A 23,113-nucleotide genomic window follows, 5' to 3' on the forward strand; every position below is an offset into this window, starting at 1 on the left:
TTATATTCTTGTACATAGGAGCAGTATTATAGTAGTTATATTCTTGTACATAGGGGCAGTATTATAGTAGTTATATTCTTGTATATAGGGAGCAGTATTATAGTAGTTATATTCTTGTACATAGGGGCAGTATTATAGTAGTTATATTCTTGTATATAGGAGCAGTATTATAGTAGTTATATTCTTGTACATAGGAGCAGTATTATAGTAGTTATATTCTTGTATATAGGGAGCAGTATTATAGTAGTTATGTTCTTGTACATAGAGGCAGTATTATAGTAGTTATATTCTTGTACATAGGAGCAGTATTAAAGTAGTTATATTCTTGTATATAGGGAGCAGTATTATAGTAGTTATATTCTTGTACATAGGAGCAGTATTATAGTAATTATATTCTTGTATATAGGGGGCAGTATTATAGTAGTTATATTCTTGTATATAGGAGTAGTATTATAGTAGTTATATTCTTGTATATAGGGAGCAGTACTATAGTAGTTATATTCTTGTACATAGGAGCAGTATTATAGTAGTTATGTTCTTGTATATAGGGAGCAGTATTATAGTAGTTATATTCTTATACATAGGAGCAGTATTATAGTAGTTATATTCTTGTATATAGGGAGCAGTATTATAGTAGTTATATTCTTGTACATAGGGGCAGTATTATAGTAGTTATATTCTTGTACATAGGAGCAATATTATAGTAGTTATATTCTTGTACATAGGAGCAGTATTATAGTAGTTATATTCTTGTATATAGGGGGCAGTATTATAGTAGTTATATTCTTGTATATAGGAGTAGTATTATAGTAGTTATATTCTTGTACATAGGGAGCAGTATTATAGTAGTTATATTCTTGTACATAGGAGCAGTATTATAGTAGTTATATTCTTGTATATAGGGAGCAGTATTATAGTAGTTATATTCTTGTACATATGGGCAGTATTATAGTAGTTATATTCTTGTACATAGGAGCAATATTATAGTAGTTATATTCTTGTACATAGGGGCAGTATTATAGTAGTTATATTCTTGTACATAGGAGCAGTATTATAGTAGTTATATTCTTGTATATAGGGGGCAGTATTATAGTAGTTATATTCTTGTATATAGGAGTAGTATTATAGTAGTTATATTCTTGTACATAGGGAGCAGTATTATAGTAGTTATATTCTTGTACATAGGAGCAGTATTATAGTAGTTATATTCTTGTATATAGGGAGCAGTATTATAGTAGTTATATTCTTGTACATAGAGGCAGTATTATAGTAGTTATATTCTTGTACATAGGAGCAGTATTATAGTAGTTATATTCTTGTATATAGGGAGCAGTATTATAGTAGTTATATTCTTGTACATAGGAGCAGTATTATAGTAATTATATTCTTGTATATAGGGGGCAGTATTATAGTAGTTATATTCTTGTATATAGGAGTAGTATTATAGTAGTTATATTCTTGTATATAGGGAGCAGTACTATAGTAGTTATATTCTTGTACATAGGAGCAGTATTATAGTAGTTATGTTCTTGTATATAGGGAGCAGTATTATAGTAGTTATATTCTTGTGCAAAGGGGCAGTATTATAGTAGTTATATTCTTGTACATAGGAGCAGTATTATAGTAGTTATATTCTTTTACATAGGAGCAGTGTTATAGTAGTTATATTCTTGTATATAGGGGGCAGTATTATAGTAGTTATATTCTTGTACATAGGAGCAGTATTATAGTAGTTATATTCTTGTACATAGGAGCAGTATTATAGTAGTTATATTCTTGTATATAGGGAGCCGTATTATAGTAGTTATATTCTTATACATAGGAGCAGTATTATAGTAGTTATATTCTTGTATATAGGGAGCAGTATTATAGTAGTTATATTCTTGTATATAGGGGCAGTATTATAGTAGTTATATTCTTGTACATAGGAGCAGTATTATAGTAGTTATATTCTTGTACATAGGGAGCAGTATTATAGTAGTTATATTCTTGTACATAGGTGGCAGTATTATAGTAATTATATTCTTGTATATAGGGGGCAGTATTATAGTAGTTATATTCTTGTATATAGGAGTAGTATTATAGTAGTTATATTCTTGTATATAGGGAGCAGTACTATAGTAGTTATATTCTTGTACATAGGAGCAGTATTATAGTAGTTATGTTCTTGTATATAGGGAGCAGTATTATAGTAGTTATATTCTTGTGCAAAGGGGCAGTATTATAGTAGTTATATTCTTGTACATAGGAGCAGTATTATAGTAGTTATATTCTTGTACATAGGAGCAGTGTTATAGTAGTTATATTCTTGTATATAGGGGGCAGTATTATAGTAGTTATATTCTTGTACATAGGAGCAGTATTATAGTAGTTATATTCTTGTACATAGGAGCAGTATTATAGTAGTTATATTCTTGTATATAGGGAGCCGTATTATAGTAGTTATATTCTTATACATAGGAGCAGTATTATAGTAGTTATATTCTTGTATATAGGGAGCAGTATTATAGTAGTTATATTCTTGTATATAGGGGCAGTATTATAGTAGTTATATTCTTGTACATAGGAGCAGTATTATAGTAGTTATATTCTTGTACATAGGGAGCAGTATTATAGTAGTTATATTCTTGTACATAGGGGCAGTATTATAGTAGATATATTCTTGTATATAGGGAGCAGTACTATAGTAGTTATATTCTTGTACATAGGAGCAGTATTATAGTAGTTATATTCTTGTATATAGGGAGCAGTATTATAGTAGTTATATTCTTGTATATAGGGAGCAGTATTATAGTAGTTATATTCTTGTACATAGGAGCAGTATTATAGTAGTTATATTCTTGTACATAGGAGCAGTATTATAGTAGTTATATTCTTGTATATAGGGAGCAGTATTATAGTAGTTATATTCTTGTACATAGGGGCAGTATTATAGTAGTTATATTCTTGTACATAGGAGCAGTATTATAGTAGTTATATTCTTGTACATAGGAGCAGTATTATAGTAGTTATATTCTTGTATATAGGGAGCAGTATTATAGTAGTTATATTCTTATACATAGGAGCAGTACTATAGTAGTTATATTCTTGTATATAGGGAGCAGTATTATAGTAGTTATATTCTTGTACATAGGGGCAGTATTATAGTAGTTATATTCTTGTACATAGGAGCAGTATTATAGTAGTTATATTCTTGTACATAGGGAGCAGTACTATAGTAGTTATATTCTTGTACATAGGAGCAGTATTATAGTAGTTATATTCTTGTATATAGGCAGCAGTATTATAGTAGTTATATTCTTGTACATAGGGAGCAGTATTATAGTAGTTATATTCTTGTATATAGGAGCAGTATTATAGTAGTTATATTCTTGTATATAGGGAACAGTATTATAGTAGTTATATTCTTGTACATAGGGGCAGTATTATAGTAGTTATATTCTTGTACATAGGAGCAGTATTATAGTAGTTATGTTCTTGTACATAGGAGCAGTATTATAGTAGTTATATTCTTGTATATAGGGAGCAGTATTATAGTAGTTATATTCTTGTACATAGGAGCAGTATTATAGTAGTTATATTCCTGTACATAGGAGCAGTATTATAGTAGTTATATTCTTGTACATAGGGGCAGTATTATAGTAGTTATATTCTTGTACATAGGAGCAGTATTATAGTAGTTATATTCTTGTACATAGGGGGCAGTATTATAGTAGTTATATTCTTGTACATAGGAGCAGTATTAGGCTAAGTGCACACGTACCGGAACTCTCGCGGAAATTACCGCGAGAATTCCGGAATTCCAGTCCGCGGGAAAATCGCATTTTAAATTCCCGCGATTTTCCCGCGGAAAAACTAGCATTTTGCAAGCGGAATTAGCTTGCAGAATGCTAGCGTTTTCCAAGCGATCTGTAGCATCGCTTGGAGAACTGATTGACAGGTTGGTCACACTTTTCAAACATAGTGTTTGACAAGTGTGACCAACTTTTTACTATTGAGGCCGCCTATGCAGCCTCAGTAGTAAAAGATAGAATGTAAAAAAAAATAAAAAATGGTGTTATTCTTACCCTCTGACGTCCCGCGCAGCCGTTCCCAGTAATCCTTTGCGAAAATGCCCGTGATGACGTCCGTTCTCGCGGGATCGCGATGTCTCGCAGTCATTCGCGCGACGTCATCGCGAATGACCGCGAGACTTCTCGATCCCGCGAGAACGGACGCCATCGCGGGCATTTTCGCAAAGGACTACTGGGAACGGGAGCGTGAAGAGAAGCGGGAAGACTGCGCGGGACGTCGGAGGGTGAGAATAACAATATTTTTTATTTTTAAATTCTATTTTTTACAGGGATATGGTGCCCGGAGGACAGTCTCCTCTCCTCCGGACCGTGGGTACCATCCGCAATTGTTCTGCTTACTGTCCGCATGGTGTGCACAGCCACATGCGGGAAGTAAGCGGAACAATGCATTCCTATGGGTGCGGGATCGCCGCGATTCCGCAAATTAATGAGCATGCTGTGGTTTTTACCGCGAAGCGATTCCGCCGCGGCAAAAACCGCAGCATTAGCACAGCATTATCCCATAGGAATGCATGGGATGCTTATTTTTCGCGGCAAAATCGCACGGTTAAAACCGCCGCGGAAACGTGTGAACTCAGCCTTAGGGTATGTGCACACTTTGCGGTTTCTCCTGCGTTTCCGCAGCGTTTTTGGCTCTGCAGAAACGCAGCAGATTCTGCTGCGTTGTACAGTACCTTTATTTCCTATGGAAATAAAAAAAAGCTGTGCACATGCTGCGTTTTTTTCCGCGCGGTTTTGCTGCGGTTTTCAAAACGCAGCATGTCAATTGTTTGGTGCAGAAACGCTGCAGTTTTACATCTCATCCATTATGAGGTGTAAAACCGCAGAAAAAACGCAGATAAACCGCAGAAAAACCGCAGCACTTTGTCCTGCGGATTTCCTGCAGTTTTCTCTACAAAATCCGCAGAGACAAAAAACTATGTGTGCACATACCCTTATAGTAGTTATATTCTTGTACATAGGGGCAGTATTATAGTAGTTATATTCTTGTACATAGGAGCAGTATTATAGTAGTTATATTCTTGTACATAGGGGCAGTATTATAGTATATTCTTGTACATAGCGGCAGTATTATAGTAGTTATATTCTTGTACATAGGAGCAGTATTATAGTAGTTATATTCTTGTATATAGGGGGCAGTATTATAGTAGTTTTATTCTTGTATATAGGAGTAGTATTATAGTAGTTATATTCTTGTACATAGGGGGCAGTATTATAGTAGTTATATTCTTGTATATAGGAGCAGTATTATAGTAGATATATTCTTGTACATAGGGGGCAGTATTATAGTACTTATATTCTTGTACATTGGGGGCAGTATTATAGTAGTTATATTCTTGTATATAGGAGCAGTATTATAGTAGTTATATTCTTGTATATAGGAGTAGTATTATAGTAGTTATATTCTTGTATATAGGAGTAGTATTATAGTAGTTATATTCTTGTACATAGGAGCAGTATTATAGTAGTTACATTCTTGTACATAGGGGGCAGTATTATAGTAGTTATATTCTTGTATATAGGGGGCAGTATTATAGTAGTTTTATTCTTGTATATAGGAGTAGTATTATAGTAGTTATATTCTTGTATATAGGAGCAGTATTATAGTAGTTACATTCTTGTACATAGGGGGCAGTATTATAGTAGTTATATTCTTGTACATAGTGGCAGTATTATAGTAGTTATACTCTTGTACATAGGAGCAGTATTATAGTAGTTATATTCTTGTACATAGGGGAAGTATTATAGTAGTTATATTCTTGTACATAGGGGCAGTATTATAGTAGTTATATTCTTGTACATTGGGGGCAGTATTATAGTAGTTATATTCTTGTATATAGGAGCAGTATTATAGTAGTGATATTCTTGTATATAGGAGTAGTATTATAGTAGTTATATTCTTGTACAAAGGGGGCAGTATTATAGTAGTTATATTCTTGTACATAGGAGCAGTATTATAGTAGTTATATTCTTGTACATAGGGGGCAGTATTATAGTAGTTATATTCTTGTACATAGGGGCAGTATTATAGTAGTTATATTCTTGTACATAGGGGGCAGTATTATAGTAGTTATATTCTTGTATATAGGGAGCAGTATTATAGTAGTTATATTCTTGTACATAGGGGGCAGTATTGTAGTTATAATCTTGTACATAGGGGCAGTATTATAGTAGTTATATTCTTGTATATAGGGAGCAGTATTATAGTAGTTATATTCTTGTACATAGGGGGCAGTATTATAGTAGTTATATTCTTGTACATAGGGGGCAGTATTATAGTAGTTATATTCTTGTACATAGGGGGCAGTATTATAGTAGTTATATTCTTTTATATAGGGAGCAGTATTATAGTAGTTATATTCTTGTACTTAGAGGGCAGTATTATAGTAGTTATATTCTTGTATATAGGGAGCATTATTATAGTAGTTATATTCTTGTACATAGGGGGCAGTATTATAGTAGTTATATTCTTGTACATAGGGGCAGTATTATAGTAGTTATATTCTTGTATATAGGGAGCAGTATTATAGTAGTTATATTCTTGTATATAGGGGCAGTATTATAGTAGTTATATTCTTGTATATAGAGGGCAGTATTATAGTAGTTATATTCTTGTATATAGAGGGCAGTATTATAGTAGTTATATTCTTATACATAGGGGCAGTATTACTGGTAGTGGTGTGCTTCTTTTTGCTGATTCTCGCTTTGAGCGCCACTGTAGTTACAGCTAAAGGCAGGTAATCACGTGTACCGTATATCTTTCTGATGTGAAATATTTGACTTGTGGTTGAAAACTTCTCCATTCACCTCATTACTACAACAGGCGCATTCTAAGAACAGAAGATTTCTTAATTTTAGAATTCCAAGAAACATTTGCACATTTCTCTTTTCAGGTCCTAAACCTGAGTTAACTAATTAATGCCCAAGATTTCTGCTTCTCTTATAGGAGATTAACGGTGGAGGATTAAAAAGTAATCGTCATTTGTAATTTGTATTTCATTAGTTAACAGTTCAGATGAAAATAGGAATCTCCAGGAGGAGATGGAAGCGGATTCCTCTGATCTCCTACAAAGTTGCTTATTTTTTTGGCAAACTGTTGATTTATGAAATAAAATGACGATGACTCTTTAATCTGTTGTCGTTGGGCACCTCTTCACTGGTATTGACCAATGTGTCTTTAATATGTTTGCACTCTCTCCATCAGCGCTGTTGTGTGTAGTGTGAGGCAGTGAGGGGAATCATAGACGAGGGTCGTTACGTGTCTCCCTGGAGGCGCATAGAGGCATGCTGAACCCACTGCAGTGTATTGTGATTACAGCCACAGCTGTGGCTACAATGCAGAATAAAAGAGAGGGTATATTTGGTCAAACTAGTTCACCAAGTCAGATCTTATGAAAACCCGACATGGGCTTCTAGTTTTGGAGAGATCTGCAGGATTGGTAGTGGGGCGGATCTCTCCCTCCACTCCAGATTTTGGGAGTGGTCCATGTCCCAAGTAAACGTTCAGTAAAGGTTTGGGTTTGTCAATGTGTTGAGCTCTGTGCAGGACAGGTCTGTGGGAAGTCTGAACATTGACGACCCCACGAGTGATACGGCGGTGCAGTCGGCAACGGATTTGAAACAGACTGTTAAGGCCGATCCGGCTGCGATCTGGAGGATAATGTATGCCTTTATTTTGTTAGCTTTGAAATTAAAGATGTTTAAGTTGAACTTTCTTGGGTCACTGCCTCATTGCCGCATGGACACGGAAGCCATTGTTTTAGATCACCAAACAAATGTAAATATTAGACAAAGATAACACAAGGAAACATAAAATGCAGTTTATAAATGAAGATCTTCATTATTAAAGGAAAAAAGAAATCCAAACCTCCAGGGTCCTGTGTGAAGAAGTGATTGGACCCTAAACCTAATAGCTGGTCGGACCACCCTTATCAGCAACAACTGCAATCAAGAGTTTGCGATAACTGTCAGTGAGTCTTTTATAACGCTCTGGAGGAATTTTGGCTGCTCATCTCTGCAGAATTGTTGTAACTCAGCCCCATTGGTGGGTTTCCGAGCATGGACCACCTTTTTAAGGTCATGCCACAGCATCTCAATCAGATTAAGGTCAGGAAATTGACTAGGCCCCTCCAAAGTCTTAATTTTGTTTTTCTTAAGCCATTCACAGGTGGACTTGCTGATGTGTTTTGGAGCATTGTCTTGCTGCATAACTCAAGTGTGCTTCAGCTTGAGGTCACGAACAGATGGCCGGACATTCTCCTTCAGGATTGTTTGGTAGACAGCAGAATTCATGGTTCTATTTACCACAGCAAGTCTTCCAGGTCCTGAAGCAGCAAAACAGCCCTAGACCATCACACTACCACCACCATATTTTACTGTTGGTATGATGTTCCTATTCTGAAATGCTGTGATACTTCTACGCCAGATGTAGTGGGACACACACCTTCCAAAAAGCTTAACTTTGTCTCCTCAATCCACAGAGTATTCTCCCAAAAGTCTTGAGATCATCAAGATGTTTTCTGGCAAAACTGAGACGAGCCTTTATGTGAGGAGTGTGCTCTCCTTTTATTTTTTTTACCAGAGCTGTGTAGCTTTTTTTGATCAATTTCTTATCCGTTGCATCCAGGTGATCACTAACGTTTTGGCAATTTTTAATTATTCTCCTAACCCTCAAAAACTGACTCCAAGGGAGGTAATCAATGACACCCCTGGGGTGATCACTCTGGGAATTCAGCATGTTGTTTCCGTCATTTGGTTTGATAAAAACGTCAGTCTCCAATTTAGTACCCTCACAATACTAGGACAACAAGTATCACGTACCACTACAGGTAGCACATCAGGTGTCACATTTTACCACATCAGGTATCACATTGAACCACATCAGGTGTCACATTGTACCACATCAGGTGTCACATTGTTCCACATCAGGTATCACATTGTACCACATCAGCTATCACACTGTACCACATCAGGTGTCACATTGTTCCACATCAGGTGTCACATTGTTCCACATTAGGTGTCACATTGTTCCACATCAGGTGTCACATTGATCCACATCAGCTATCACACTGTACCACATCAGGTGTCACATTGTTCCACATCAGGTGTCACATTGTACCACATCAGGTGTCACATTGTACCACATCAGGTGTCACATTGTACCACATCAAGTATCACATTGTTCCACATCAGGTGTCACATTGTACCATATCAAGTATCACATTGTTCCACATCAGGTGTCACATTGAACCACATCAGCTGTCACACTGTACCACATCAGGTGTCACATTGTTCCACATCAGGTGTCACATTGTGCCACATCAGGTGTCACATTGTTCCACATCAGGTATCACATTGTACCACATCAGGTGTCACATTGTACCACATCAGGTGTCACATTGTACCACATCAAGTATCACATTGTTCCACATCAGGTGTCACATTGTTCCACATCAGGTGTCACATTGTTCCACATCAAGTATCACATTGTTCCACATCAGGTGTCACATTGTTCCACATCAGGTATCACATTGTTCCACATCAGGTGTCACATTGTACCACATCAGGTGTCACATTGTACCACATCAAGTATCACATTGTTCCACATCAGGTGTCACATTGTGCCACATCAAGTGTCACATTGTTCCACATCAGGTGTCACATTGTTCCACATCAGGTGTCACATTGTACCACATCAGGTGTCACATTGTAGCACATCAAGTATCACATTGTTCCACATCAGGTGTCACATTGTACCACATCAGGTATCACATTGTACCACATCAGGTGTCACATTGTACCACATCAGCTATCACACTGTATCACATCAGGTGTCACATTGTACCACATCAAGTATCACATTGTTCCACATCAGGTGTCACATTGTACCACATCAGGTGTCACATTGTACCACATCAGGTGTCACATTGTTCCACATCAGGTGTCACATTGTACCACATCAGGTGTCACATTGTTCCACATCAGGTGTCACATTGTACCACATCACGTGTCACATTATACCACATCAGGTGTCACATTGTACCACATCAAGTATCACATTGTTCCACATCAGGTGTCACATTGTTCCACATCAGGTGTCACATTGTGCCACATCAGGTGTCACATTGTGCCACATCAGGTGTCACATTGTACCACATCAGGTGTCACATTATACCACATCAGGTGTCACATTGTACCACATCAAGTATCACATTGTTCCACATCAGGTGTCACATTGTACCACATCAGGTGTCACATTGTACCACATCAGGTGTCACATTATACCACATCAGGTGTCACATTGTACCACATCAGGTGTCACATTGTACCACATCAGGTGTCACATTGTACCACATCAGGTGTCACATTGTACCACATCAGGTGTCACATTGTTCCACATCAGGTGTCACATTGTTCCACATCAGGTGTCACATTGTACCACATCAGGTGTCACATTATACCACATCAGGTGTCACATTATACCACATCAAGTATCACATTGTTCCACATCAGGTGTCACATTGTGCCACATCAGGTGTCACATTGTTCCAGCACAGGTGTCACATTGTACCACATCAGGTGTCACATTGTACCACATCAGGTGTCACATTGTGCCACATCAGGTATCACATTGTTCAGCACAGGTGTCACATTGTTCCACATCAGGTGTCACATTGTACCACATCAGGTGTCACATTGTTCCAGCACAGGTGTCACATTGTTCCACATCAGGTGTCACATTGTGCCACATCAGGTGTCACATTGTGCCACATCAGGTATCACATTGTTCAGCACAGGTGTCACATTGTTCCACATCAGGTGTCACATTGTACCACATCAGGTGTCACATTGTTCCACATCAGGTGTCACATTGTACCACATCACGTGTCACATTATACCACATCAGGTGTCACATTGTACCACATCAAGTATCACATTGTTCCACATCAGGTGTCACATTGTTCCACATCAGGTGTCACATTGTGCCACATCAGGTGTCACATTGTGCCACATCAGGTGTCACATTGTACCACATCAGGTGTCACATTATACCACATCAGGTGTCACATTGTACCACATCAAGTATCACATTGTTCCACATCAGGTGTCACATTGTACCACATCAGGTGTCACATTGTTCCACATCAGGTGTCACATTGTACCACATCAGGTGTCACATTATACCACATCAGGTGTCACATTGTACCACATCAGGTGTCACATTGTACCACATCAGGTGTCACATTATACCACATCAGGTGTCACATTGTACCACATCAAGTGTCACATTGTTCCACATCAGGTGTCACATTGTACCACATCAGGTGTCACATTGTTCCACATCAGGTGTCACATTGTACCACATCAGGTGTCACATTATACCACATCAAGTATCACATTGTTCCACATCAGGTGTCACATTGTGCCACATCAGGTGTCACATTGTTCCAGCACAGGTGTCACATTGTACCACATCAGGTGTCACATTGTACCACATCAGGTGTCACATTGTGCCACATCAGGTATCACATTGTTCAGCACAGGTGTCACATTGTTCCACATCAGGTGTCACATTGTACCACATCAGGTGTCACATTGTTCCAGCACAGGTGTCACATTTTTCCACATCAGGTGTCACATTGTGCCACATCAGGTGTCACATTGTTCAGCACAGGTGTCACATTGTTCCACATCAGGTGTCACATTGTACCACATCAGGTGTCACATTGTTCCAGCACAGGTGTCACATTGTTCCAGCACAGGTGTCACATTGTTCCAGCACAGGTGTCACATTGTTCCAGCACAGGTGTCACATTGTTCCAGCACAGGTGTCACATTGTACCACATCAGGTGTCACATTGTACAGAAGCTTAATCGGATCCTCAGCTTTTGGCTGTGCTTGTGTTGCCAGGACTGGATATTCTGGGTCGGGGATTCTGCGTCTTGGGATCCTCTTACATATGTATTGACCCTTCCAGGTTTTCTCTTCATGCGTTACTGATTGCGTGCAGAAATCAATGCTCTCTTGTAGTATGATGTCATACGCAGCTTTTGAGTCCCTTCCTCAGGCTTGGTATAACAAAGCTTCTGAAGAAGCACAAATATATACACAAAGAAACAAACACAAAGCAGGGCATGGTGTAATAAAGGATCTGAGCTCAGACTTGGAATCCTTAATTGGATTAGATTAATGAGCTGATAACTGATTGTGTGCAGTGTCGACGCCAAGATAGTAACCACATAACTATTCACAAACCAAAGGTCTCTAGACCCCTCTGGTCTCGTCATTTTTAGGATTACTTGGGGTCCCCGCCCTCTTACAGTGCTATCCTGTATTATGAGCCATGGGACATAAGGAGGATGATTTCTGCATTCTTAGGTGGTGGGGAGTACACTGTGAACTTCGGTGCATCGTCTTCTTTCTTGCAGATGTTTCCATGTATTTTGTCGGTTTCCTTATAAATCAGCTTTAACTTGAAATTCCGCAATGAGCGTTACAAATGGTCGTTTGTCAGGAGCGGTGAGCGATCCGCGCTGACATTTCACCGCAATCGTCTAAATATGGCATTATGTCCTGTAAAGTGCCGAGTCTCCTCCAGAAATATCTCAATGGGAATTTGTCGGGGGTCCTCCCCACCGCGCTGCTGGGAACCGTTTACATGAGTGGGCGACTGACCGTCCTTTTAAGGAAACAGACCCCAATGTGAAGATTCAGTGGATGCAGAGGACGACCATAAGATTTAATGCCAGGAAGGCACCGCATAGCTGACTATAGAGGAGCGCTGCAGAGTCTGGAAATGTAAGAGTATACACAGCGCCTGCACCAACCTATACTGCAGCGCAGTACAGACATCCGTCACATCGGTCCCTGTCCACACGAGCTTCATGATTCTGGTTAGACACCATTTGTGTTGTCGTGGGACCGTTTCCTCCGTCCTCGTCATGGATCGGAGCAGACTTTCTGCCGTCGACTTGTTTCATCTGTTGCTTTATACTCCCGTGAATGTTTATGGGGCTGTTGTGTCAGTGATTTTGGGTTTGGTGTCAGGACAGCTTATTATTTGTGCAGTATTTTACCCTAGATCATAAGCCTCTTCATCGTTTTCATCATCTTCCTCCCTGATGTCGCTTGTCTCACCACTGTCTAATCTGTGGCGTATCATGAAGAGCAGCAGCTTGTTCTAACTGCATGTGTTATCGCTTCCTTTTATTATAACCGGTGAAGACCTCATCTTCTAATCTTCGCTGCCTGTGACTCCTCACCTCGCAGGCTGTCATCTGCCTGTGATTTCATTGCGCCCCCGTGGTGCTGTCATCAGCTGATCATCTTTGGCTTGTTTGGATGCCTCCGCTCCTTGTCTGATTCCAGACATCTCATCTCTAATAATCTCATTATTCCTCCTCTCTAATATAGTTGTCATTAATGGATCGCGCCTTTATTGCTGCTTCTTTGGATCGGAGCATCCTCCACTGCACATCTTGACTCATCGCCGTCCCGTCTGGGCATAGCATGGCGCTGTACTCTCCTCCTCTTCCTTACGGCATAGTCAGTCGCGTTATATCCCCCCCACAAGGTCGTACGATCTGTAATAAGTGCTTACACTTTCCTTCCAGATGAAGGCACCATTAAGAAGAAGCCAGCTCCGAAGACCCCCCTTAAATCAGGTAGAAGGATTGTCGGCCCCTCCTCCGCTTTGTGATTGCTCTATTGTATCATTTCTCATCCTCCAGTCAATGATTCCATGTAAAGCTGCTGACACATTGCCCAGTTCTTGACATATTCATATCCAGCAGGAACACTACAAAATCCAGAGTCCGTCCAGAACTGTTCACTTACTAAAGTGAGGCCTGGATGACATGCACGGGCCCCAAGCCGGACCAACAGGTGGAGAAATATTTGGGGTCTTGTATCAGGGCAGGAGAGATCAGAAAAATGGAAACGCTTCCAAAAAAGATTCAGATGATGTCGTTTGCATTAGAGTCCCATAATAGCGATGTAGCCGGTCGTCAGACAGTGGCATTGTGGGGAATCTGATTATTCTCTTCTAGTTTGTCCCATTGAGGAGCCGCCTAATGAGGGGTGACCGCTTCTGTTCTCAGGGCTTGGATGCCCCATGTTTATGAGGGATGACCACTATAAGGCCGGGGTCACACATGTGAGAAACTCGGACGAGTCTCGCATCTTACTGCCCGACACAGCCGCCGGCACTCGGATCGGAGCGTGCGGCTCCATGTATTTCTATGTGCCAGGTATTAAGAGGCGAGACTCATCTGAGTTTCTCTCATGTGTGATCCCGGCCTGAGGCCTGACTAATATTAATGAGGGACGAGCAAAGCTAATAAGGCATCAACATTATTTCTTTATTTTACTCGCATAAATATTGCCACCATATACCGCAGCTTTACAGACATAATCACTGTCCCCATTGGGTCTCACAATATTCATTCCCTACCAGTATGTCATTAAGTGTGGGAGGAAACCAGAGAACCCGCAGGAAACCCAGGAAAACACGAGGAGAACATACAAACTCCTTGTAAATGTCATCCTTGGTGGTATATAAGCCCAGGATCCCAGTACTTCAAATGCTAACCACTGAGCCAATATGTTGCTCTATAAACAGTACAGTGTTAGCCACTGAGCCACCATGCAGTGCTTACTACTGAGACACTGTGCTGCTATTCCAGTAGTACAGTGCTAGAAACTGAGCCACTGTGTTGCCCTATATATAGTAGTGCTAACCACTGAGCTACCGTGCTGCCCTATATATAGTACAGTGCTAACCACTGACCACTGTGCTGCCCTATATATAGTACAGTACTAACCACTGAGTCATTGTGCTGCTCTATATATAGTACAGTACTAACCACTGAGCCATCGTGCTGCCCTATATATAGTACAGTGTTAACCACTGAGCCACTGTGCTGCCCTATATATAGTACAGTACTACAGTACTAACCACTGAGCCACCGTGCTGCCCTATATATAGTACAGTGCTAACCACTGAGCCACCGTGCTGCCCTATATATAGTACAGTGCTAACCACTGAGCCACCGTGCTGCCCTATATATAGTACAGTGCTAACCACTGAGCCACAGTGCTGCCCTATATATAGTACAGTACTAACCACTGAGCCATCGTGCTGCTCTATATATAGTACAGTACTAACCACTGAGCCACTGTGCTGCCCTATATATAGTACAGTACTAACCACTGAGCCATTGTGCTGGCCTATATATAGTACAGTGCTAACCACTGAGCCACTGTGCTGCCCTATATATAGTACAGTACTAACCACTGAGCCACTGTGCTGCCCTATATATAGTACAGTACTAACCACTGAGCCATCGTGCTGCCCTATATATAGCACAGTACTAACCACTGAGCCATCTTGCTGCTCTATATATAGTACAGTGCTAACCACAGAGCCATCGTGCTGCCCTATATATAGTACAGTACTAACCGCTGAGCCACTGTGCTGCCTTATATATAGTACAGTACTAACCACTGAGCCATCGTGCTGCCCTATATATAGTACAGTACTAACCACTGAGCCATCTTGGTGCTCTATATATAGTACAGTGCTAACCACAGAGCCATCGTGCTGCCCTATATATAGTACAGTACTAACCACTGAGCCATCTTGGTGCTCTATATATAGTACAGTGCTAACCACAGAGCCATTGTGTTGCCCTATATATATAGTACAGTGCTAACCACTGAGCCACCATGATGCCATATAGCAGTAATACAGTGCTAAGCACTGAGCCACTGTTACCCCATATATAGCATGCAAAACAAAGAAAACTGCAGCCAGCTCACCGACAACCACCGCTGGTGCACGGAGCGCCATGTTGATCAGACGTCCAATAGTGAAGAAAAAGAAAATGTTTCCAGCTCTGTAGAATCAATTCTTGACTTTATTAATCCATATTAAAATCAGAAAGGTGTAATGCTCCCAAAATGCCAAACACAGGGAAAAGAGCAACGCGTTTCAATCGGTAACGATCTTTGTCCAAGCTACAAGAACTGTGATAAAGCAAACATTGAATGTCACATGACATATCCACAGGTCCTCACGGTACAAAATGAGTAAATCATGGAGTGGATAAAATCGTCAAAACAGTAATCAATCCAAAAAACAAACAATACATTTAAAATGGATAATAATGGAACCTTAGCTCATTACGTTTGTTGTGACCCATGGGGATTCTAGTATTATCCAAAACGCCGCCTGACCTCTCCCCCGCGTCGAGGACTGCTGACATGTCCACGACCGCACACCTGGAAAAACGAAGTGCTGCGAGCATGAGGAATTCTAAAGTGTCGGCATGCCATCGAAACATTGCGATAATGTGTCCCCGATATGTCATAACGATGTTCTGTAATGCGCAGTGTAAGTTTCCGTGCTGTGCACCCAGTATAAAGCAGGCTGCTTTATAGGCTACATTTGTAGAGCTGCCAGTAATTTGCCGCTGGATATTACATTCCACCGAGTTATTCTGATTATTAAATGTTTTGCTAATCAGGGCATGTTTACAAGTACGGCGTGTATTCGTACCACACCTGTAACAACCAGCACAATATAACCAGGTTTTTTCTTCTTATTAATACCGGATGGAAACCTACTAGGTGAGATTTTATTCCCAGTAGTGGGTGCCCTCCTCGCCACCACATTAACCCCGACTGCAAAATGTTTGCGAGACTTTCATCTTCATACAAAATAGGAAGAAATGTATTAATAATTATTTTGATCTCTCCAAGTTGGGGACTCTACTGCACAGGGACGAAAGGTTCTTTAGTTCTCTCGGTGATGGGATTCTTTTGGGTTAATCTGTTAGCCGGTGTAAGAAGATCCTCCCGATATTTTCTTTTTTTCAATTGTTTGCCCTACTCAAAGTCCATTGAGGATAATTTTGTTGTTTTATTTTGTCAGCCACCAAATCAAATTCAGTTTCTAGATCACTATTATTGCTACAATTACGCCTTATTCGTATAAATTCACCCACAGGAATTTAATAGCATGTTTCGGGTGACTGCTGTTTGCATGTAGAATCGTGTTCCCACTCTGTAATGCTTTTTAATGGAAATAATTTCACCTACTATGCCCTTAAGTTCCAAATCCAAAAATGAGATATTGTTACAACTATGTCTATACGTGAATCGAATATTATGACCATTACAATTGACATAACTGATAAAGTCCGGTATGGCAGATACATCAGCCCCCCAGATAATGAGGATGTCATCGATGTATCTGCCATACCAAACAAATGATTCCAAAAACAGATTGCAAATGAAATGTACTTCAACTCCAAAAAAGCCATAACAAGATTAGCCAAGGACTGTGAGAACTTAGCACACATGGTTACGCCAGACTTTTGCAAATAATTTCTGTGAAAGGAAAAAAATTATGTATTAAAAGAAAACATGTAACCGGTAAAATAAAATTAAATCCTCACGCGTGTGAGCCGTTTTGGATCTTTAATCTTAATGCCAAATTCCCTCTCAACAAACGTAATGAACTAATGTTCCATTATTATCCATTTTAAATGTATTGTTATTTTTTTTTGGATTGATTAATGTTTTGATGATTTTATCCACTTCATGATTTACTTATTTTGTATCGTGAGGACCTGTGGATATGTCATGTGACATTTTAAAAGTTTTGTATTGGTGGATGGTATCCATTTAATGTTTGCTTTATCACAGTTCTTGTAGCTTGGACAAAGATCTTTACTGATTGAAACGCGTTGCTCTTTTCCCTGTGTTTAGCATTTTGGGGATCATTACACCTTTCTGATTTTAATATGGATTAATAAAGTCAAGAATTGATTTTATGGAGCTGGAACCATTTTCTTTTTCTATCACATGTATTAGTACAGTGCTAACCACTGAGCCATTGTGCTGCTATATACTGGTAGTACAGTGCTTACCACTGAGCCACCCTGATGCCCTATATAGTACAGTGCTAACCACTGAGCCATTGTGCTGCTATATACTGGTAGTACAGTTGTAGTGAATATATATGTATGGATGTATGACCGGCAGTAAATTAGCATCTGTTCTAGGCTGCAGCTCTCACAAAGGTCATATCCTATGTTATCCTGAGAAAAGGCAGTTTTCCTAGTCTCAAGGTCTCAGACCCCAGGGTGCCTTCCTGGAAACACACAGAATGGAACCATTTCACACCTTCTGATGCCTTTGAAGGAAGACATCAAATGGGACCTAGTGCAGCCTGACACTGTCTATGGGAAAGAAAGGTTACAACAAAGAGCGTTTTAGAGAAAAATAACACATTCATTGGTCGAGTCGCCATGGTCCAGTCACAAAGCAGGAACTAGAATATTAACATGAAGGGCTGGTCTAGAAATCTGATCTCCAGGCTAAACCTATAAATTGGGCCCTCCACAAAAAAGGCGTTCACAAATTGAGGGACAGTCGATCTGATGTGATCAATTTCATATTCCCCCTCAGGGAACAGAATACCAGACTGCAAGGTTTAGACATTTCTGTACGTTTTTCGCTTTTATTGTATCGCTGTTTTGCATATTTGTATGTCACTTTTTATTTCCAAATTTTTATACCCTTTTATTGTAAGCACTGTACCTTTATATTAAAACTTAAAACTTTAATAAGTCTGAACCTTTTATGCTCTAAAGAATCCATATCCTTAGAGTGTGCGCTCCTGGTGATTGGCACATAGTAGTAGTATCTCCGGGACTCATCGCCCGTGTGTTCGGTGAGTGTTGGCAGCGTGTATGAGCGGGGTGCGTGGTCTGTGTCCGGGTGTGATTTATGCTCCCACTGCAGCATAGGACAGTGGTTGAATGCTGGACTGAGTGACAGGAGATAGATTAACCCTTGCAGGCGCAACCCCAAGTCACGTGCTGAGAAGAGGGTACATGACAGATTGGCGACAGCGGTGGGATAGAATTGATTTCTATTAGAGCATTAGTGCATGGTGTAAGCAATTATTCCCTGTACTAAAGAGTTGGTATCCTTGCGAGGAGGGCACCAGCTCTACAAGGTTCAGCTCGGTGCTTACTTACACATACTTCTAAACAGTTTCCCTTCCCCGTTTTTCTTTTCTATCTTTTATTCTGTTCATCGATATGGCAGCCCTGTACAAGAAGCAGAGCAGAGAGGCTCTGACCGACCTCTGTGAGCAGAGAGGAATAGAGGCAGCCGACAGATCCAAGGAACTGCTGATACGCGCCTTGGTCGAGCAGGACAGAGCGAAATACTGAAGCATCTGGGCAAGGAGAGAGTCCCAGCAATGCCAGCTCTTGCACCGGAGATACCTGATGGAGGTGCCAGTAATGCCAGTGCTGCGGAGCCTATGGACTCTACAAATGGCTTTACAACAGCTGGAAACAAGTGACACCAATCTGCGCCTGCAGCTTATTCTACAGTACCGACAGGCTAAGAGAGAGGCTGCAGAATGCCAGGAGGAGAGAGAGAGGCTGCAGAACGCCAGGAGGAGAGAGAAAGGCTGCAGAACGCCGAGAGGAGAGAGAGGCTGCAGAACGCCGATAGGAGAGAGAGGCCGCAGAACGCCAGGAGGAGAGAGAGGCTGCAGAACGCCGGGAGGAGAGAGAGGCTGCAGAACGCCGGGAGGAGAGAGAGGCTGCAGAACGCCGAGAGAGAGAGGCTGCAGAACGCCGAGAGAGAGAGGCTGCAGAACGCCGGGAGGAGAGAGAGGCTGCAGAACGCCGGGAGGAGAGAGAGGCTGCAGAACGCCGAGAGGTGAGAGGCTGCAGAACGCCGGGAGGAGAGAGAGGCTGCAGAACACCGAGAGGAGAGGCTGCAGAACGCCGAGAGAGGAGAGAGGCTGCAGAACGCCGGGAGGAGAGACAGGCTGCAGAACGCCGAGAGGAGAGAGAGGCTGCAGAACGCCAGGAGGAGAGAGAGGCTGCAGAACGCCGAGAGGAGAGAGAGGCTGCAGAACGCCGGGACCAGGAAGAGAGAGAGGCTGCAGAACGCCGGGACCAGGATGAGAGAGAGGCTGCAGAACGCCAGGAGGAGAGAGCCACGGCCGGTTTTAGGCAAATTGGGGCCCTGGTCAACAGTTTAATATGAGACCCCAAATGCTGACATATTGCACATCACACAGAAGCTTTTCTGTTGTACTTACATGCGCTGCGCTCAGGCCACTAAACGAGCGTGAGCAACAACATTGAAGTCGTTCGATGCTTGTTTCCCGGCCTCTTTCCACCGGCTGAGGAATAATGATGGGGACAGAACAATCACTAATAGATCAATCTGTCTCCATACAGTATCATGTTATCAGCAGCATATATGCCGTTTTCACCGTTTGTTCTGGCATAAACAATCCAATCACTCGATAAATAGGCAGCAATTTGCTTGTTTAGTATAATACACCCCACAGTCCTCCACATAGTATAATGCACACCCCATAGACCTCCATATACAGTAGTATAATGTACCCCTTAGTCCTCCATATAATATAATGTGCCAAATAGTCCTATTAGCGGCATGCTACTGGTTGGGTCCCCTGGGGGAGCGGGGGGCCCTAGGCAGCTGCTTAGTCTGCCTGCCCCTAACACCGGCCCTTGTAACAGCCGTCAGCTAACCCCCTCCCAGGACATAAATCCAAGGAGACAAGTTTGGAAAACTTCCCTGTGATGGAGAAGGATACAGACTTAGATACTTTCCTTCAGGAGTTTGAAAAAACCTGCAAGCAATACTATCTACCCCGTGAGCAGTGGGCGCAGGATCTAACCCCAAGGTTAAGAGGCAAGGCCCTGGAAGATTTGGTGGCCTCCCACCAGAGCTAGATGGGAACTGTGAGGCCAAAAAATCAACCATTATTCATGAGGGGCTACCTCTGCTCATGAGCTGTGACCACCATTCATGAAATCTGACCAGTGTGACGGATGACTGGTGTTCCCTAAGAGCGGTCTTTATTCCCTGACCAGTATTTATGAGATACTGTAAGAGAATGTGAGAGGCAATGTCCACGTTCTCTGTCCGTCTGACCAGTATTAGTCATAGCTCAGTAATCGACATGAGGCCTCACCAGTTGACGTGTGTCCTATCCAGTGTTTGAGGTTTCAGGTCTGAGGATTAGTCGTCTGCAGGTATTAGTGGTACCTGGGGATGTGTGGAGCTTGATGTTGCTTTCAGGTGACTCATACTGACTTTGTCCTGAACATGTTACTTTGTTTCTACCTTTTGCAGCATCTCCACCTCAAATCCTTCAATTCCCAGAAGACCGGAAGGTCCAAGCGGGGGCGTCCGTGGAGCTGCTCTGCAAGGTGGCAGGGACACAGCCTATCTCCTGCATGTGGATGAAGTTCAGAAAAGAGGTAACCACTTATATTATTGTGTTTTATTACATTGGATAATCTAGGAAAAATGTATGCAAAGTGCTGGTAACTGATGGACTTCACCCACGAGTAGAGATGGGCGGACACCTGGATGTTCGGGTCCGGGGGGTTCGGCCGAACAGTTACAAAAAGTTCAAATTCGGGTACCAGAACAGTACCCGGACCCCATTCACTTGAATAGCGGGTCCGAACATCCAGTGTTTGCCACGCTGCCATGTGCATAACAGGGAGGCAAACATCGCTTCTGATTGGCGGTAAAATCTTCCCCGCCGGTCAAAGTGACGCGATTCCCACGATGTCAAAAGACAGCATGAGCGCTCAGCTGTGATCGGAGGTATAAAGTTTACCTCCGGTCACTGGTGTCAGCAGATGAGACTACAGCTCCCATCATCCGACACCTACAGCCGCTATTTACAGTGAGAGCAGGAGCGGCTGATGGGAGTATTCATCATCCGCTCCTGCGCTGTAAATAAAGAATAAAAAAAAAACGGCGTGGGTACCTGGTAACCAGCCAGGCAAAACTCACATCTGGGGGCTGCAACCCTCAACTGTCAGCTTCAGCAAGGCTGGTTATCAAGAGTAGAGCCGTCCCAACTCTATTTTTTTTAATTATTTAAATAATTTTAAAAAACGTTGTGGTGTCCCCTCCATTTTTGATAACCAGCAAATTTAAAGCAGACAGCTGGGGGCTGGTATTCTCATGCTGGTAAGGGTCCATGGATATTGGGCCCCCAACCTCTAAATAGCAGCCTGCAGCCACCTAGAAAGGGCACATTATTAGATGCGCCAATACTGGCGGATTGCCTGGCCTTTCCCACATGCCCTATAGCATTGGCAAGTGGGGTTCATATTTGTGGGGTTGATGTCACTTTTGTATTGTCAGGTGCATCAAGCCCACGGCTTAGTAATGGAGAGTCGTCTATAAGACACCCCCATTACTAATCCTTTAGTTATATGGTAAATAAAGACACAGCCAGAATAAAGTCCTTTATTAGAAATAAAACAAAACACACCTTTACTTTTTTATTTAAAAATAACAAACACAGTTGTACTCGCCTAATGCCTATCTCCACCAAAGCCCTCATCTCCTGTAATAAAGCAAAAATAAAAAAAACATATCCCTTACCTGTCCTTTATTCTGCCCCACGCCGTAATCCATGTCTGGGGGATAAACAGTTTTCAACCTGGACGGTGCCAAGATGCGACCATCCACGCTGAGAACCACTGGTGAATGAGCTGCTGCGAGCGCAGCGTCAGTGACCAACAGTGACATAATCAAGGTTACTGCCGGTCACTGAGGCTGCGTTCCTGGTCATATACAGGGAATGAAAACGTGAGAAAATCCTTTGCAGTACTTGGGGTTGGGACGGAATCCTTCCTTTGGCAGAATAACGCGTCCACAGATTACAAAGGTTTCCTCCGATAAACGGGTTCATTGGAGGTTTCCTTATAAGTTGTCTGTGTTAGTGCCAAATGTTGATAATGTGGGGGCTGCTTAGCGCCTCCGCGGGGGGTGACCACACTCGTTCTCTAGAGGTTTTTTAGGGCAGCGCAGGGGGCTGGTCAGGCGGAGAAGCGATGTGTTGGTGGGGTGTAGGTAATGTGTGGGAGAATATGAGCGGCTAGATGTCGGGGGGGCACTTACTGTTTTCCCTGTAACCATACTCTCTCTCTTTTTTTTAAATCAG

The 23,113-nt window shown here is 41.5% G+C and overlaps 1 protein-coding gene across 3 annotated transcripts in view; it reads left to right on the top strand.

The window, feature by feature from the left end:
* MYLK (myosin light chain kinase) overlaps window positions 1-23,113 on the top strand; it is a 196,699-nt gene that overhangs the window by 87,220 nt on the left and 86,366 nt on the right. For 2 of the 3 annotated variants that reach the window (XM_073545258.1, XM_073545255.1), the window contains exons 9-10: window positions 13,689-13,739; window positions 21,277-21,404. In XM_073545258.1, coding sequence (XP_073401359.1) covers window positions 13,689-13,739; window positions 21,277-21,404 — 179 coding nt within the window. The remainder of the gene's footprint in view (window positions 1-13,688; window positions 13,740-21,276; window positions 21,405-23,113) is intronic. The other variant, XM_073545256.1, reaches the window with a different exon arrangement.

This window comes from Dendrobates tinctorius, unplaced genomic scaffold (genome assembly GCF_039654945.1).
Source record: "Dendrobates tinctorius isolate UK_male_01 unplaced genomic scaffold, ASM3965494v1 ptg000143l, whole genome shotgun sequence".
Classification (NCBI taxonomy): domain Eukaryota; kingdom Metazoa; phylum Chordata; class Amphibia; order Anura; family Dendrobatidae; genus Dendrobates; species Dendrobates tinctorius.